Here is a 17,933-nt window from a genome sequence, read left to right on the forward strand (position 1 = left end):
CCTGGGATCTGCTGGAGCCACTCGCCCTGCTTGGGGGTCACTGCAATGACTGCTCCGATTACCACTGGGGCCACTGTTACATTTACCCTCGACATCTTCTTAAACTCTTCTCTGAGTCCTTGGTACTTCTCCAACTTCTTGTGTTCCCTCTTCCTGATGTTGCTGTCATTCAGTATCGCCACATTTATCACTACAGCCAACTTCCTCTGTTTGTCTACCACCACTTTGTCCGATTGGTTAGCTATCACCATTTTGTCCGTCTGTATGTCCACCCTTGGGGGCATCTCCCATTTTGACCTCGGGACTTCCATGTATGCCTTGCCTGCTAGCATCTTGCACCCTGCTTTATGTGCTGGATTGTCTCAGGGGCATTTTTACACAGCCTGCACCTGGGGTCTTGGCTGGTGTGATAGACCCCAGCCTCTACGGATCTTGTGCTCAGAGCTTGTGCCTGTGCTTCCATGATTAGTGCCTCTGTGCTGTCTTTAAGCCCAGCTTTGTCCAGCCACTGGTTGGATTTCTGGATGTCAGCCACTTCCTCGATCTGCCGGTGATACATACCTTGCAGGGCCCTGTCCTTCCATGACGGTTCCTCCTCTTCCTCCTTTTTCTTGGGTTTCTGCAGCTTGAAGTATTCACTGCGCACACAGTCAGTCGTGGCCATCTTCCTGATGTATTCGTGGATTTTCGATGTCTCATCCTGGACTGTGGTTCTAGCACTCTGGCCTCCTTCCTTCTGCTTAGTGTACAGCCTCAGGGTCCTGGACTATATACCATCCATTCATGGTCAGGAGCTTCCTTGGCTGCTGATAGAGATAGTGGCTTCTATCTCCTCCTTTGGCCAACTTATTATCCCTGCAGGGTAACTGATCACGGGCAGAGCGTAGGTGTTGATTGCCCGGATCTTGTTCCTTCCATTCAACTGACTCCTCAGGACTTGCCTGATCCTCTTCAGGTACTTGGTAGTTGCAGCTTTCCTAGCGGCTTCTTCTTGGTTCCCATTTCCCTTAACAGCACGGTCACTTTGTTGGCCCACCACTGTGGTCCAGACAGGAACAATTTAAAACCATATTTCTATTCACATTTGTACAAATATTAATGATCCTCAAAAAATAAATCCGACTTGCCTTTCTGAAATGTTATGACTTTTTATAACCAGAACTTCAGTTGTTTTGTTTTTTTCTGCTTCTCAGTGAAATTCTCAATGTCTACTCAGCGGAGTGACTCCTAATTTTCTTCAGACGTTCATGATTTCGAAACAGTGAATCATGAGTCATTATGATTCACTGACTGGACACCATAAATGTCTGTACAACATTACATTCTTCCTTTTCTCTACCATGATAATAGGCTATTTATGTTTTTGAGTTGAAAGTCCTAATATTGAACCGACTGTCATGAAATTACAGACAACTACAGGATACTTCTGTTTGTGACTACACCTGTAAATCCACTGTTGCTGCAGAGCCTCTGCACGCCTTCAGGAATAAATATAGAGGAGTAAACAGAATATATTTCCTGAATGAAAATGGAAACTAATATAGTTTCAGTCTGAGGGAAGCAGCAGACCTCAAACTCACCTCAACAGTTTCAATGTACTTTTCAGACCTTCTTTTGACTGTTTGCACGATTTAAAAGAAAAATCTCAGGAGACGTTTGCTAGTTTAGCTGCCTTCATCCAGAATCCGCATCACTATATCAGATATTAAACTGAGCAAAGCTGTTTCTATGGAAACCTTCTTCCTCCCAGTCCACCTTCACCCTTAGCTCTTCTTTAGGCCCCTCACTCCTCCGTGCTTTTCTCTAAGTCTTGCTCTCCTCCTCTTCTACCTAAATTATAGAGCAGGAGTCAGTGGAGGGGTGCTTCCTTTCAAAATCTCCTCCTTTGAATACAGATGTGGGTGTTGCATTTGCTCAGATGAGAAACAAGGAGGAGGACGGAGACATGTTGCTATTAGGAGCAGCGACATAGAGATAAACAGAAGCTGGAGTCAAGGTTTCTAAAGTTAATAGACACAGTGAAAGCAATGAAACATTTCAAAGGCCAGTCTAAGAGGGCAAAGACTAAAACAAACAAAAAAAAAAAAGGAAAAAAGAAAGTCCTATACACATAAAGTACACAAAAGCTTCACCAAAGGATTATTGCCACACAAGAGCGGGAAAAAGCACCAAGAAACTCGAATGCATTAGCATTAAATGGCAGGCACACATTAACATTTATAATTAGTTTGAATTAGACCACTGTGTAGGTCTGTTCCTTTAAGTATAATGTACTGAAATGCTAATATACACAATATAAATCTAAACCACAAATAAAAAAAAGTAGAATGGTTTAAACAAGGGGTGTCAATCTAACTTTATACATATGCTCCAGTTTGGTCGATTTAAGGGGGCCAGACCAGTAAACTGTTGCATAATGGCCTACCTTTCTTTTAATGTAAAGGAACACAAGTAAGCATTCACATTTGGTAAGCTCACTATGTACAGCACAAGTGACGAACAGCTGTTTATCTTACACTTTATGATCTTTCAATCATAAATTATATTTTTTTTAACTTTCCGTGTGCAGTACTGTACAAAACTCTTGAGCCAAATCTCTTTTTTATATATATTTTGGGAAATAGCTGCAGGCAAAACAGAGTTTGCACAAACTTGAAAGTCAATATTTGGTGTGACCACCTTTAATAGCCAACACAGTCTGAACTCTCTTAGGCAGCTTTCTTGTCATTTCTTTAAGAAGTCTTCAGGAATAGTTCTCCGGGTTACTTGAAGGACCTTCAATTTTATTCTTTGGATCTTGGCTGCATTTTTTTTTATCACTACATGATCACGCAACTTCATCAATAATTTTGAAGTCCGGGTTCATCTCTTGAGTTAGGAGCTGTTTTACGATTTAACAAACAAAAAAGCATATCTCTAAATTGTCAGATACACGAGCTGGAGGTTGAGTGAAAACCAGTGTCCGAAGAAGAACTTTGAAAGACCTTCTGTCTATGTAGTAAACTTAAAAAAAACATTTAAACATTTAAGACATTAAAATCTCTCTGTAAAATCTCTAGCCTTTGGAGGGCCAGTTCTTGTCCACTACCCACATGTTTAACAACTCAACTTTAAACCATTCAGTTAGTCTGATCCTTATAAGGTAGAAATACACTGCTATAAATATTTTTTCCCCATATTTCAAATAAAAACAAACCTCTAGTGGACTGCTGAAACTTATATACAGTTAATTTTTAATTTCTAAAGACAATAACAGCCCTTAGTCACAGCTGGTGTCATTTCTACTAGCTGACAGGAGCCATTGTCATGGAGCATTGAAGGTTTTGAACTGGATGCAGTTCTAGTGCAGTAGCTATGTGTGGCGAGAGAAAGAGAGGAGACAGAGGCTTGCAGACAGGATGATCCGACATTCACACCATCCAGCAGAAGATGACCAGGCAGACAGACTCTCTGGGGCAGACCGGGCTGTGTGTATGTATAAATAGCTATTAATCGGGCCTGGGTGTCAGATTAGTTCCCATAACCTTTTGCTCAGCACACACTTGTTATGGGAGTATGGGTCAGCTCTGTCCAGGGGATGTCCTTTGTGGCACATTTGCTTCTATCATTCAGCCGATGAACATTCATCAATGTGTTTATAAGACGGAACTAATGGACTAATATAGGATACATTAAGTTTTCTTCCATTTCTCCTTTAAATTGCTCATTGAGAACTTTTTAAATATGTGCGTGCCTCTGCTTCAGGATAACTCTGACAACACAGCATCAGAAAAAACAACCAGCGCTTCTGTGCTGGATGCTTCTGGGGTATATACAGAAGCTATGTACTTTTCGTTGGTGTCCGTCGCCCCCTCATTTCTCTGCACCACCACTGATGTACTCTAAGTAGGCTGGAAGCATTTCCTGAGTAATCTAAGGAGCTCTATATCACATGAAAATGAGAGGAGGATGTTGGGTAGCGTGATGTACGCAAGGCCAGAATTCAGCTTCAGTTTGTAGGTTGCGGTCAGAGGGAGGAGGTGGAGATTTTGTGGGATCAGAAACACGGGATGGTGAGAAACAGTGTGTCAGTGATTCAGTGATACAGCTTTCCTCAGAATTAGGAGAAAAGGGGGCCAGGGTGAGGAACTGTCAGAAAGCAGTGAACATACAAAGAGGATGGAGAGTATTTTCAAACACTGATAAGTAAGAGTAAAATGCTTCAGGTCACTTTACAATCTAGTCCGGTTCTTTAGCCAAATAAAAAGAAAGCACAAACATTGCTTCTTGGTGAACAGCCTAAAGCCCGGTGTCAAAGCTGCCCACTCATCTTCACTTCATGTTCATGAGACATATACAGTTCTGAAGCAGACAGACTCCTCTTCTGCAAAAGGATGAACACCGTTGGCACAGACTTAGACAGCCCTGAAGTGCTTTACGCATTTCAGCATTTCATAAGTTGGTAATTATTTGTTTTGTGTTGCATTCTGTGCCAAACTGAGCTGACATTTAGTTATGAGGCATTAGCCTTTTTCTTTTGTATCTGAATTTCTTTAGAAAACACAAAGAGAAAAACACAGTGCAAATCTAGAAGACCAAAGAATACATTTTTCATGTTTCCAAATTATTTGTTGCCAACTGTGGAACAGAAGTGGGAATCAGAGCTATTTTTTCCAGGGTACATTTGCTCACTCGTTTTTTTATTGTTAAAAAAAATATCATATAATAGTTTAGTCATCTTTTTTTTTCATCTTGAGTTTTATTGAAAGCTTTTATGGGTTTTTTGTGATATCAGTGGTACAGTCATGTGAAAACAAAAGCTTTCACAGGACTAGGTGAAAAACTAAGTGTACACTTGCTGCTTCTATAGGAATTAAGAGGTTAAGCAGCAGCCAGGAGGTGCTAATCAAATCCACTTGATTCACTGATCATCCAAAATTGGGAGTACCTCTACAAAAGCAGAGGTTTTGGGAGTTTGCTGAGCATTCACGTGTGTTAACTTGCAACTATGCAACTATCTTTGCAGGAGTGGACATTCAACACAAAGTCAGACAATACAAGGTTAAGAGATGCTGCAGAAACCCACGAGCACCTCAAACTCCACAGCCCTCAGTTAGCATATTAAATGTTAAAGTTCATCACGATGCAAAACTCTAAAAAACTTGCTGCAAGGAGAAAGCTTCTTCTCTCTAAAAAGAACATCTCAGTACAGCAATGTCTTTTGGACAGACAAGACCAAATTGGAGATGTTTTCCCACAATGAACAGCACCATGTTTAATTAATATCAGCACAGACACCTCAAACCATCAAACACCGTGGTGGTGGTGGTGATAGAGGGGTGTTCATTTGGGCTTGTTTTTCATTCATAGCATCTGGGTGCCCTGGAGTCATGGAGTTGACCATAAACTTCTCAGAATATGTAATAAATATTGTCTAATGTGAAGCCATCTGTCCAATGCATGTATTTGTACACTAGCTTTTAAATGGGTAAGTCATATGATTTATTATTATAGATCCACTGGTGAAGTTAATAAAAGACAACAAGCAAAACAATGCAGTTTGTTTGGAAAACACATTTTAGACAACCAGGAAATTCATTCAAACAAATTAAAAGGAAAACCATTTTAAATAGCACCATTAAATACATTTAATTATCCTATAGAGAAGGCGTGGCTCATTAATTTTCCCCAAGGAAACACAATTATGGCCTAATTGGAGCATCTACTCTTACCAGCAGCACTTTATAAAGAGACAAAATTAGTCCTGAGCAACTAAACTGAGTTTAGTTTGTTGGAGCAGCCCTCCACAACAGTGCCAATTTCTCATTTGGGAATTTTAATTCCCCAACTATGCTTTAGAGCAGGAATATCAGAATGATTTTACAGTGGGCTACATACAGCCTGGTTTGATCTTAAGTGGGCCAGATCATTGAAACTCCCTTTCCTGCAAGTGTAAAGACGTTTAACCAATCCATGAGATATCCTAATATACAAAATAAATTTTAACAATGCATCTCAGTTTTTCCCAGTGATAAAGAAATGCTGCTGAACTCACTGCCCAAAAGAACAAAAAACAAAAAGAAATCTCCGGAAAGTTGTACAGTAGATAATGAAAAAAACATGTACTTTTTCATATAATTGTTTATGTATTACTTAATTAATTACTGTGTTTTAGTATGAATGACCATGATGGAGGTTATTCAGTAGGGAAAGCTGTAACAGTTAATAACAGACAGTAAGTCCCAAATTTGCCCTCCTTCACATTTTCCAAAGCTGGGCACCAGTGTCTAACACTCCTGCTCTAGAGGGACCATTTCCAATAACGAAACACCATATATATAGGTAGATAAATAGTTTGTCGCCATCTGCTGTGAAATCAGTGCATTGCAGGATGTCTTTCATCAAGTTCGCCATAGAAAGCCAGTCATTACCGGGAACAACCTTCAAAATAAAAATAGTTATGGATAGTGAAAGAGCTAATAATCACCCAGAAGTCAGTGTGCTGAACTTAGTATTGAAAAGAAAAAATATCAGTAAATGTACTAAAGAGTGTTTTCTACGGTCATTAGGCTAAACTCTCAACGAGCATGCGCTTTAACCAGCACAAGGTTTTACTTTGAAAGTCCTACGCCGGAAACAGATATATTTAGCTCTATATTGAATCCTTGACGGTGAAGAGCTGAGCTATCAGCCACGTCACCTCCTCGGAAGCGGTTTTCCCGTCTGTCCACGGCACACACACGGATCTGTGAGCGGAACCCACGGAGTCTGTGTCTAGCGTCACGCGCACAGAGAGTGAGCCGTCCGAACGTGACCGCGCAGCTTGTCGCCTCTCTGCCCACGCCAGCACAGCACCCCTTTGGCGTTTTATGAGCAGTGACTGTCTCCTGAGGACGTGTAAGGCCCGTGAGGAGTTGCATTAAGTTTGTTTTGCTGGAGCATAAACACCATGAATATCTTCCGTCTGGCGGGTGACGTGTCACACTTGGTGGCTATCATCATCCTGTTGCTGAAGATATGGAGGTCCAAGTCGTGTGCTGGTAGGTTGACACTAGCAACACAGTGTGGGTGCTGTGCGGTCATATCAGTGCATTTGGGCTGTTATGATTTTTCATCCGCGCTAAAGATGTATGCGTGTGGCTGTGGTGCACAGAAACAGCTGTGACACAGTGAAACTTCTCTTACCTGCTGTGTGCATTAAGGATGGCATTTGCATGGCGCTAATTGTCCTGCGCCAGTAGAAGCTACGTGGCAATGATAACAAAGTTATGAGCAGCCTGCTCGACCAATCATACAGCTTTGTTTAAAGTGAGAGAGCTGCACAGCTGAGTTGCAGAAGAAAGAAGAAAAAAAAGGAAACGTTTGACTTCTCTGTTTCATCCTCTCACTTTTAATTTCTCTCATTTTATTTCCATTACAGGCATCTCTGGGAAGTCTCAGGTGCTGTTTGCGATTGTCTTCACCACCAGGTATCTCGACCTGTTCACGGTTTACATTTCTGCTTACAACACGGTCATGAAGGTAAGTTTGTAGGTCACACCCACACACAGTCACACACACATTTCCCTGTCAGATTGCCTTTAAGCTGAATGACCGCCATAAGTTAGAGTCATTCATTTCTTGTACCAGCTGTGATCTCTGTGTTTTCACTAACACACATATATATCTATATAGATAATAAACGCAAAGCAGGGATGTCAGCAAAATAAGCAAAAGCATCTTGTCTTCAATTAAGTTCACTTTTCCTGATCAGTGTTTGGCTCCGCCCTCAGGTGGTGTTCCTGGCTTTGTCCTATGCTACGGTGTACTTGATCTACATGCGCTTCAGGAACACGTACGACTCTGAGAACGACACCTTCCGTGTGGAGTTCCTGCTGGTCCCAGTCACCGGGCTGTCCTTCCTGGAGAACTATGCTTTCACCCCAATGGAGGTAAAGGTGTCTGTCAGAAATGTAGAGCTCCCTCAATTAAAAACAGCTTTAAAGTTAACACGCGCCCCTTTGCCTCCAGATCCTGTGGACCTTCTCCATCTTTCTGGAAGCAGTGGCCATAATGCCACAGCTCTTCATGATCACCAAGACCGGCGAGGCGGAGTCCATCACCACCCACTACCTGTTCTTCCTCGGCCTCTACAGAGCCCTCTACATCGCCAACTGGGTGTGGCGCTATCACACGGAGGGCTTCTTCGACCAGATCGCGGTGGTGTCCGGCGTCGTGCAGACCATCTTCTACTGCGATTTCTTCTACCTCTACGTCACAAAAGGTGAGTAAGAACACGATCACTCGCTGCTACGCTACAGGGCCGAGTCTAGGTGTGATCCATTTACGTTGGCAGGACGCCACGCCAGAATTATGTTTTGCGTAATCATCCGCAGCGTTATTATTAGGTTTATCGGCCTTGCCTGGTTTACTGCACTTTCTGTTCTGCTGATATAAAACAGCATGCAGAAGTAATTTGCAATGAAATCTAGCACACAGCTATGCTCTGTGACTGAAAGAGAGCTTCTGCTCAGTTTGTTTACCTGTTGAGGGAGGATATGTATCCTTAATGTCAGCTGCTGTAGGTTGCTCTAAAGTGTTTGCTCACCTGCTAAACAAAGGAGTGGAGGAAGCTGAAAAACACTCCCTCACCCTTGCTGTGTTCTCACTTTTTTCTTTCTTGTCCGCCTTCCTTCAGTGCTTCGGGGAAGAGGAAAGATGACCCTGCCGATGCCGGTTTAAAACGGACCCCTCCACCACAACCCTCCACCCTTCTGTGCCTGCCATGTATCGGCATCTGAGAGTAGATCCTTCAGCTGTATTTGTACTTAATGATGTAACTAATGGTCTGTGATTGTAGTTTAGACCAATTTTCTTTTTTTCTTTTTGTCTGATCAGTTCTTTGGGTGTAAGTCTGTACGTTTGCAGGAGTTTACATGTGTTTTTATTAGTCCATAAGATGCAGGTGCGACACTGGAAGTGTGTCCCTAATATGCAACAAGGCGAGTGAGCAACAGCAGTACAGAAACAGTATTTGTGCACGCTTGTGGGGGTTTTTTTTTGTTTTTCTTTGGAAGCTGAGGGTGACTGTGACTCTGGAGGTGCTTGCATTTACATCCTGAACAATCAAGAGTATTTTGAGCACAAAAATGTAGCTGCAATTTTGTTTTGTACAGCACTCAGGTGGACTACACGTAGTTCTCTTTCAGTATAAATCCTTCACATTTCACAAAGTCTTTAAAAATATGGTAGTGTTCGTACATTTGTGCTCCCCGATCTTTTTACGGCGTGTTGTCCTCTTTCACTCTGTGCTGTTAGACACTCCCTGAATAGGTCACTGCGTTGTATGCAAACCATTTCCTTTCCTCACTGCCAGCTGCAATCTGACGAATTCCTTCGTCATCTTTTGTGTGTCAGTGCATTTGTACAGAAGAGAATAAAGGGCTAAAATATGTTGTCACTTGTTATATGAAGCCAAAGACGGATAAGGTAACTGCTGCAATGTTTTAAACAGTTCTTCTTATTTTTAAATCTTCCTGTGTTGTTACCTTAACCAAATCACGCCATTGTGTCGGGGGTGGAAATGATGGGGAAATTGTTTTTTAATGTATTGTATCTGTGTAGCGAACTAACCTATTTTTGACAAATACAAATGTGTGAAGTCATAATAAGATGAACTGGACTTTTTTTTGTGTGACTTTTTTGTGTCGTGAGTTCGTATTTCACAGTATAGCAGCTGGGCTTTTTTAGGTCTTTGAAGATGCTTCGCCTCTCATGCAGGAGGCTTTTTCATCCCTAGAGCACCTGGTGGATGGTCTCGGGTTATAAACCCCTAGTAGGGATTTGACCCCTTCTCTTGAGAAGCATCTTGGATGAGAAGCGAAACGTCTTCAAAACCTAAAGAAGTCCAGCTGGCCTTACATCAAGTGACTTGTCCTCACCACGCAGGCTTCATTGTGTCCTGTCTCTTTGATTTACCTTTCAGCGCAGTAAAGTTTTTCTGTGTTTGTATAGCACCTTGCTTCCTTCTCTCACGGCCCCTCCCACTGCTTTCGCAGCCGACCTGACAGAGAGCGGAGACGCAGCCAGAGCTGCCACTTTCTCCACCACCTTCGCCTTCTTCACAGCTTTCCCTTTCCCCTTGTCCTTTCCCATGATCCCTGCCCCCTCCGCAGCACCTTTCCCCAGGGCGGTCACCAGCTCGCACCAGAAAAGCCTCTCCGCTCTCTTCCGGGCCTCCTCTTCCTCCCTTCTCCTCTCCTCATCCTCCCACTTCTTTTCCAATCTTGGCAGCCGCCCCTCTGTGACCTCAGCCTCTGTCTGAATAGCCTCCACCACGTGCCCAGCTTCACCCAGAATCCTCTCATGTGCCTCCCTTATGGCACCTTCAGCCTCCTTTAGCATCTCATCGCTGTAGCAACCGCCTCCATTCTTAGCCACAATTTGGTCCACCTTCTCCAAAAGTTGCATGACTTGTTGTGAGCATTCATCTGTTTCCTCCTGCCTGCTGTTATCAAAGACGTGATATCCTCCATGGCAGCTGCTGACAAACTCAGACAGCTCCTGGCTCTCCTCTAGAAAGTCCTCGATGCGTTTCCCCTTCAGCTGGTCACCACAGGTGAACAGCACCATCGTAAACCTCATTACTCCAGGCCCAAATCTAGCTTTGATCCAATCAAAGGCCTCCCTCTCCTCATGGGTGAACCTGCCAAGCTGCAGTGTCACCAAGAAGGCGTGGGGTCCCGGAGAAGAGAAACCAACACACTGTCCCACCTCTGCCATAACCTCCTGAGAAGACAGATGTGTGTGGAAGAGCCCGGGAGTGTCAATGACGGAGATACTCCGCCTTCCCACTATCCCGCTCTGTTTCTTGCATCGTGCAGTTACAGAACAGGGGGACACGTCCACCAGGAACGCAGACCTTCCCAGGATGGTGTTGCCAGAGGAGCTTCTGCCTGTCCCGGTCCGGCCCAGCAGAACGATCCTCAGAGATTCAGCCTCTGATGTGGGGGCTGATGCTTCACTGACTGCCAAACAGAGTCATGTGTGTGTCATAATTACCTTTGACATTAATATAATGCATGCACATCCAGACAACATATATAATATTAAATCATGTAGGCACATTTACATTTCAAAGGGTAAGTAATTTGATCGTTCACAGTTTGCTAATCCAAAGTAATGCAACACAAGTGTAATGGGCATACCTTCATGTGACGCAGCACTTTCAGATGACGACATTCTGATGGAGAAATTGTAGTGAAGCCTTCAGTATTTTCTGAGAATGATTTTAAAAAATTGCTGAAATCCTGGAGATAGACGGAGACTGGCTGTGTCTGAGATACGCTCGTGTTTCTAGATCATTTGACCGCAGAGTGCTTCAATGCAGCTGCAATCTGTGGTGGAGCAGAGAGGCGCTGCTTGCACACTGCCACCCTGAGTGTAACCAAACCCACAGGGATACGTGTTAGCTTGCAGTGAAAACCGATTGCAGAAAAGTGTTATTAACGGAGCTCTGTGACAACACGAGTGAGAAATAATAATTCGATCTTTTGACATAAATTCAATTCTGTTGTTCCAAACTGTGACCACTAGATGGCAGTGAATCCTCACATAATGAACGCATCAACGTCAACTTCACCAAAAAGACAGAAAAATAATATTTTCGGATATTAACAATTATTAGAATATCCTAACGTAACGAAACCAACAAAAAGAAGATACCTTTACCCAACTGTTTCTTCTGTGTTCACACTAGTTAAATATTCTCAGCAGAGTTTGTGGATAAATCATGAAGAGCAATGGCTGGAGGCTGGATCAGTTCTTCAGTTCAGGGTTAATGGTGTTTCAAGTTATCCTCACAAGTCTACAGACCAAAGTCACACTTTTGGCAGACATATTTTTATTAATAATGGAAACATTAAATAAAAATGTTTAAACTGGGAGAATTAACCATATTAAGAAAAATATTAGCTCATTTTGAGTTTGGTGGCAGCCAGTGGCGTGTCCAGCGGGGTGGCCTGGGGGGGCACAGGCCACCCCCACCCCCAACCAGACTGGCCACCCCAGGTGACACCCCGAAGCTAAAACACTAAAATTGAATGAAATATCAAATGTACGATTATGGTTTCACAGTGAAGCTGAGATATCCGAGGGTAAGTGAATGCAGCACCGGCTTCTGCACTATGAGCATCATGTTAGCAAAGGTAGGAGAGCCAAGCATGAAAGACAGCACCGCAGAAAACATTTTTTCAGCGAAAGATTAACAAGTTAACATAGCTGGACTAGCCATCGGACATTTGCACGGTGGGCTGATGACTTATTTATTTATTTATTTTGTAACGGCATGAACAATGAGAGGTGGTGGATTGGCCAGATGCTGGCCGATGTGTAAAAATAACTCAGTTGTTTGGTGGTGGCTATGGCGGAGCTTCCACAGAGGCAACAGGTGGATGAGGGAAGGGGAGGCAGGAGGAGGAGAGACCCGAGGCAGCCGCTGGTCCGACTATCAGGTGAACTGAACTTCAGGTAAGAAGTTATGACCTGCAGTCTATCTGGGTCAGATATAAACCAAGTTTAGGTGGAGTTTATTTTCGTTGTGCTGACTTTTTACAGTCAGTTAGTCGTACTGCGTGAGCTAGCACGACGGAGTTTCTATACAGCTGTTCGGTTGCTATGATGTTACTGATAGTGAAGTTTATTTTATTCATAAGGTTAGTTAGTAGAGTTGCCAACTGCTCCTTAAAAATGGAATGGTCCCTCATTCAGAGAAAATATTATGCGTTTGGTATTGAGCTGAGAAGAGACGCAGTTTGTCCCGTACTTTAGGTAGAATGAAAAAAGACACAAAGCTGGAGTTATTCTGTGTGTTTACGCTGCACAGCTGTCTCTTCTTCTCTCATTCTCCCCCTCCCTCCCCTGTTGCTACTTCAATCATGAAACTGATCAATGATCAGCTGATCGGCTTTTCTCTCTTGTTTATTTATCGCCCACTTTGTGCCAGAAACAGGAAACTAGCGAATGTCGCGCTAAACAACAGTAGCACGTTTAAGCTTGATCAGCTGTTGTTAGAATTTATTTAATATTAATTTCTAGTATCAGCTGATGTTTGCTGGAGCCACAGCTGTAAAGCTGCTGGTCATGATGTTGGTTTGGATATGTGGTGAGAGGGAAACATGAAGATGAAACCAGGAGATGTCCTTACTGAATCATCAGAGCTGAACAGGTGATGGAGAAACAGGTTTACCTTTTAGGTGACATGAATGAGTTGAAGGGAAGTTATGAACTGTTTCTGAGAGATAAATAACACCAGGATCCTTTTCTAAGTAGCTAACAGCTGGTAACTGTGCAGAGGTGGGTCTAGCAAAGTGTTGCCAGGGGGCCAGGTAGGGCATCAACAGGGAGAGGGGGGCACAAAGAAATACTTTTCTTTCTTATTCTCATTTAAAATATCTAGCTTTTATTAAATAATTATCTGAAGCTTACGAACAAAGTTTTTATCTGACGTAAATGTATAGAAATCATACATATACCAACAAGACAGTGTACATCACTGTCACAACAGCATTTGTTTTCATTCAAAGGCTTTATGGCTGTAGTGAAAATGCCCAATTTTTTGTCCCAGTCCAGCCCTGCAGGTTAATACTGGCAGTGTCACCATGCCAGCTGACTGTATTTCATCATCAGCCAGTGTTGTTCTTCATACATCAATATTACCAAAGTTTACCATAAGGCAGCATATAAAGTATTTACTTGCTTTCAGGTTTCATTCAAATGTTAGTCTTTTCATTTGCTTCCCCACTTTTTTCCTGTTTCAAAATCAAACACCAGTTTGTGAGAAGATTATCTTCTTTTTTTAATAGGCATTGGTTTTGCATTGGCTAATTTGGCAATTGTATGTTAAAAATGTTCATATTTTAATATTCAAAAATGTTTTTGCCCAAAACATATGTGCACTACACATCAGTAAAAATACTATGCAAATATTGATGTCCTTGACTGCTGAATAAACACTGACTGATTGTATCTCTTGTACTTTATCAACGCAGTATCTAACAACTTTGCACTGTAGTGGTTAAAATCTCATTCTAATAAGAGTTAAAAGCGCATTCGGTTATTAGGTTTATATGGTTATTGAATTATGGTTAACGGTTGGTAGGATTGTTTTTAACATTATCTGCCAATTACATCTGCCACCCTTCTCCAAATCTATGCCCCTACCTGGCCCCCCCAACAAAGATTTTCTAGACACGCCACTGGATGGGTTCAACATTTCTTTTGAGTTCCATGTAACAATCCCTAACTCTGTAATTAAAGAATGCGCCATTTAATCTTGGCTGGCTAAAATGGGGTGGCTGCCGTTCAGGATTTAGCACAAGTCAGCTTTTGATCAGAAAGTTTTCTGGTTTGATCCCTGGCTGCTCCAATCTGCAGGCGAAATATTCTTGGACAAGATTGTAATCCCAAGTTGCTTTATGATGCATCCGTTGGAGTGTGAATGCTTTATAGAGTTTGTGAAACAGTTGTACGTGTGGTCAGATCGTTTTGTATTTGTGTGTGGATTGAAGCATGTGCCTGAAAGCACATCAATCACTGCACATATTTTTAAAATCTTAGTTTAAATAAAGTTTTTGATTATTTATTATAAAAAAGATATATATATATATATATATATATAATGCAGTGGGTACTCCACCAGCTAACATGTCAGTTAATTTGACACATAACACCAGTTAGTTCTTCCTTTTGGTGAAAGCTGGGCTCTTCAGTTCAGCATGGTACAGCTCCAAAGATTCTGCAACATCAAACCCTCTGTCTGCTAATGTTACATCACCTGGGCTGAGGCAGTCCAGGTAATTTCAACAGTTTTTTGTTTTTAAAGTTTAGATTTAAAGAAAAAAAGAAAAGTAACATTTGTCACTCTCTATCTTCACGATGGAAGATTCATTTTCAACTCATAAGTGTTAGCAATAGTTCTAGAAAAGGAGACAGGTTTGTTCCAGTGTGCAGAAATGTTATTATAAATGTTCAAACTACTGCACTGTAAAATCTAATTAGTTCCCAGAACTCAAAAAACTATGCAAACTCGTTACCTCCAAAAAATTGAGTAAAGTTTACTTAAGATGACTGTTAGGACAACTTATTCATTGCAAGTATGCAGTACTAAGAATAACTTGATGTTCCTGAGGTAGCATTATGAATTGTTTACCCACTGACAAACATTTTGAGTTCTACTAAATTAAAAAACAATTTGTGGTAACCTGATTATGATTTAAAAAGATTGATTAAATAGACTTCTTGTAATGGTGTTAAAATCAGCCCAGTGTTTATTTTCAAATGCAAAAGGGAAACTAAACTGCCGCCATGGCAACTATGACACGTTTAGAATCTTATGACCACTTTGTCCTTTGATCCTTTGATCCTAAAGAATCCTTAAACAGGGGTGAGACACAACCACTTTTAGTCCGTTATTCGCAGCATTTATGTTGGTAGCGTTCAAACATTCGCCAGAGAAATCTTTTAAAACATTTGGATCCTTTTGAGAGTGACAGTTTACAGATTCAAACATGTCTCAGAGAAAAATAAATAAAGAAATCCTTGAAGAAAACGAACACCTGAAAATAAACCAGAGAGACTTGCAGTGCCAACTCCAAGAAATGGAGGAGAAAAACAGAGCGCTGCAGATAAAGCTTGATGAAAGACCGCACACAAAGGAAGACTTTCTTCAAGAAAAAAGGCTACAGGAGATAAAACAGAAGGAAATGGATTTCAAGCTTCAGGACATGGAGAAACACAACAAAGGCTTGCAAATCAAGCTTAATGAAGCTCTCCAAAAAAATAAAGAGCTCCTCCATGAAAAAGATCAACAGGACATGAAGCAGTGCAAACTCCAAGGCACGGAGGAAAAATACAAAGCGCTTCAGGTAAAGCTTGATAAAACACTGAACAAAAATAAGGAGTTGCTTCAAGAACAAAAGCAACAAGAAATTAAAGAAAAACAAATGGACTGCAAGCTTGAAGACGTGCAGGAAAAATACACAGCGCAGAAAATAAAGCTTGATAAAGCTCTGCAGAGAAATAAAGATTTCCTTCAAGAGAAAGAACAGCAAGACATGAAACAGAAACATCTGGATTGCAAGCTTCAGAACATCGAGAAACACAAGGAAGGCTTGCAAGTAATGCTTGATGAAGCTCTGCAAAAGAATAAAGAAATCCTTGAAGAGAAGGAAAATCTGGACATTAACCAGAGAGACTTGCAGTGCCAACTCCAAGAAATGGAGGAGAAAAACAGAGCGCTGCAGGTAAAGCTTGATGAAAGACCGCACACAAAGGAAGACTTTCTTCAAGAAAAAAGGCTACAGGAGATAAAACAGAAGGAAATGGATTTCAAGCTTCAGGACATGGAGAAACACAACAAAGGCTTGCAAATCAAGCTTAATGAAGCTCTGCAAAAAATTAAAGAGCTCCTCCATGAAAAAGATCAACAGGACATGAAGCAGTGCAAACTCCAAGGCACGGAGGAAAAGTACAAAGCGCTTCAGGTAAAGCTTGATAAAACACTGAACAAAAATAAGGAGTTGCTTCAAGAACAAAAGCAACAAGAAATTAAACAGAAACAAACGGACTGCAAGCTTGAAGACGTGCAGGAAAAATACACAGCGCAGAAAATAAAGCTTGATAAAGCTCTGCAGAGAAATAAAGATTTCCTTCAAGAGAAAGAACAGCAAGACATGAAACAGAAACATCTGGATTGCAAGCTTCAGAACATCGAGAAACACAACGAAGGCTTGCAAGTAATGCTTGATGAAGCTCTGCAAAAGAATAAAGAAATCCTTGAAGAGAAAGACAAACTGGACATTAACCAGAGAGACATGCAAGGTGTGCAGGAACAATACGGAGCGCTGCAGGCAAAGCTTGATGAAACACTGCACAAATATCAAGAGCTGCTTCAAGACCAAGAACAACAGGAGGTAAAGCAGAAAGAAGACAAAGAAATTCTTCAGGACTTTGAGAAGAAAAACCAAAACCTGCATGAACTTTATAACAAACTGAACTACAAAACAACTGAACTGGAAGGGGAAAAGGAAAAACTGCAAAACCAATGCTCAGAGATGCAGAGTAAGCTCAATGACATGCTGAGAACAAACACAGAACTCGAGGAACTTTCAGACAACTTGAAGTGCAAAAACACTGAGATGCAGGTGCTAAAGCAACAACTAGAGAAAACAAACGAACACCTGCAGTGTACACTTCAAGAAATCGAGAGGAGCAGTCAGCAGTTGGAAGACACGCACAACAAATTACAACAGAGTTGTACAGAACTGCACGAGGCAAAGCTAACACAGGAGGCAACATCTAAAGAAATGAAAGAAAGGCTTGAAGACAAACAAGCCAAATTAGAAGAAGTGGAGAAAACATGCAAGAGACTTGAGCAGGAGAATGCAGAGACAATCGATCAGCTGAGAACCCTCATCCTAGAGAAAAAAGTGCTCGTGGAAAAGCTCGTGGAAAAGAAGAAAAAATGCTTCCGCTTCTTCTGGAGGAGGAACACTCTTGCTTTTTCTTCTTTTTCTACTTTTTCTACTGCTGATGTCACCTCGTCTTCCTCCACCTCTGTTCCATCTTAATTTTCACCTCTCCTCTCCCTTTCTCTCCCTTTAACTCCTAACACCTGTCCCATCTCTCTCCCCCCCCCCCCTCTCTCTTTTCACCCTCACCCCCCAACCAGTCCCGACAGTTGACTGCCCCCTCTAGAGCCTGGTTCTGTCATAGGTTTCTTCCTTTATAGGGAGTTTTTCCTATCCACTGTCGCACCTAGTGCTTGCTCAGAGGGGATTGTTGGGGTTTTCTCTCCTCTATCTCTTTCCTTCTTTCTATTCCTTTCCTTTCCCTTCTTCTTTACAACCCCCCCCCCCCCCCACACACACACACACACACACTTTCTATTTCCCAAATTAATAATAAACACAATTGAC

At 41.9% G+C, this 17,933-nt stretch overlaps 2 protein-coding genes across 2 annotated transcripts; one reads left to right on the plus strand and one right to left on the minus strand.

Annotated features, from left to right (window-relative positions):
• The first annotated feature begins 6,688 nt into the window (after positions 1–6,688).
• kdelr3 (KDEL endoplasmic reticulum protein retention receptor 3) lies at positions 6,689–9,616 on the plus strand. The gene is made up of 5 exons (XM_085156352.1): positions 6,689–7,019; positions 7,400–7,500; positions 7,752–7,910; positions 7,990–8,242; positions 8,657–9,616. Exons 1-5 carry the CDS (start codon positions 6,929–6,931, stop codon positions 8,698–8,700), a joined length of 648 nt encoding a protein of 215 aa, XP_085012478.1. The 5' UTR covers positions 6,689–6,928; the 3' UTR covers positions 8,701–9,616.
• On the minus strand, positions 8,964–11,418 carry LOC146520519 (GTPase IMAP family member 7). Its single transcript, XM_085156345.1, has 2 exons — positions 11,166–11,418; positions 8,964–10,985 (listed from the first exon to the last, which is right to left on the minus strand). The coding sequence occupies exons 1-2, from the start codon at positions 11,197–11,199 to the stop codon at positions 9,940–9,942; spliced, it is 1,080 nt and encodes a 359-aa protein (XP_085012471.1). The 5' UTR covers positions 11,200–11,418; the 3' UTR covers positions 8,964–9,939.
• Positions 11,419–17,933: the final 6,515 nt, after the last annotated feature.

This window comes from Neolamprologus multifasciatus, chromosome 4, assembly GCF_963576455.1.
Source record: "Neolamprologus multifasciatus chromosome 4, fNeoMul1.2, whole genome shotgun sequence".
NCBI lineage: Eukaryota > Metazoa > Chordata > Actinopteri > Cichliformes > Cichlidae > Neolamprologus > Neolamprologus multifasciatus.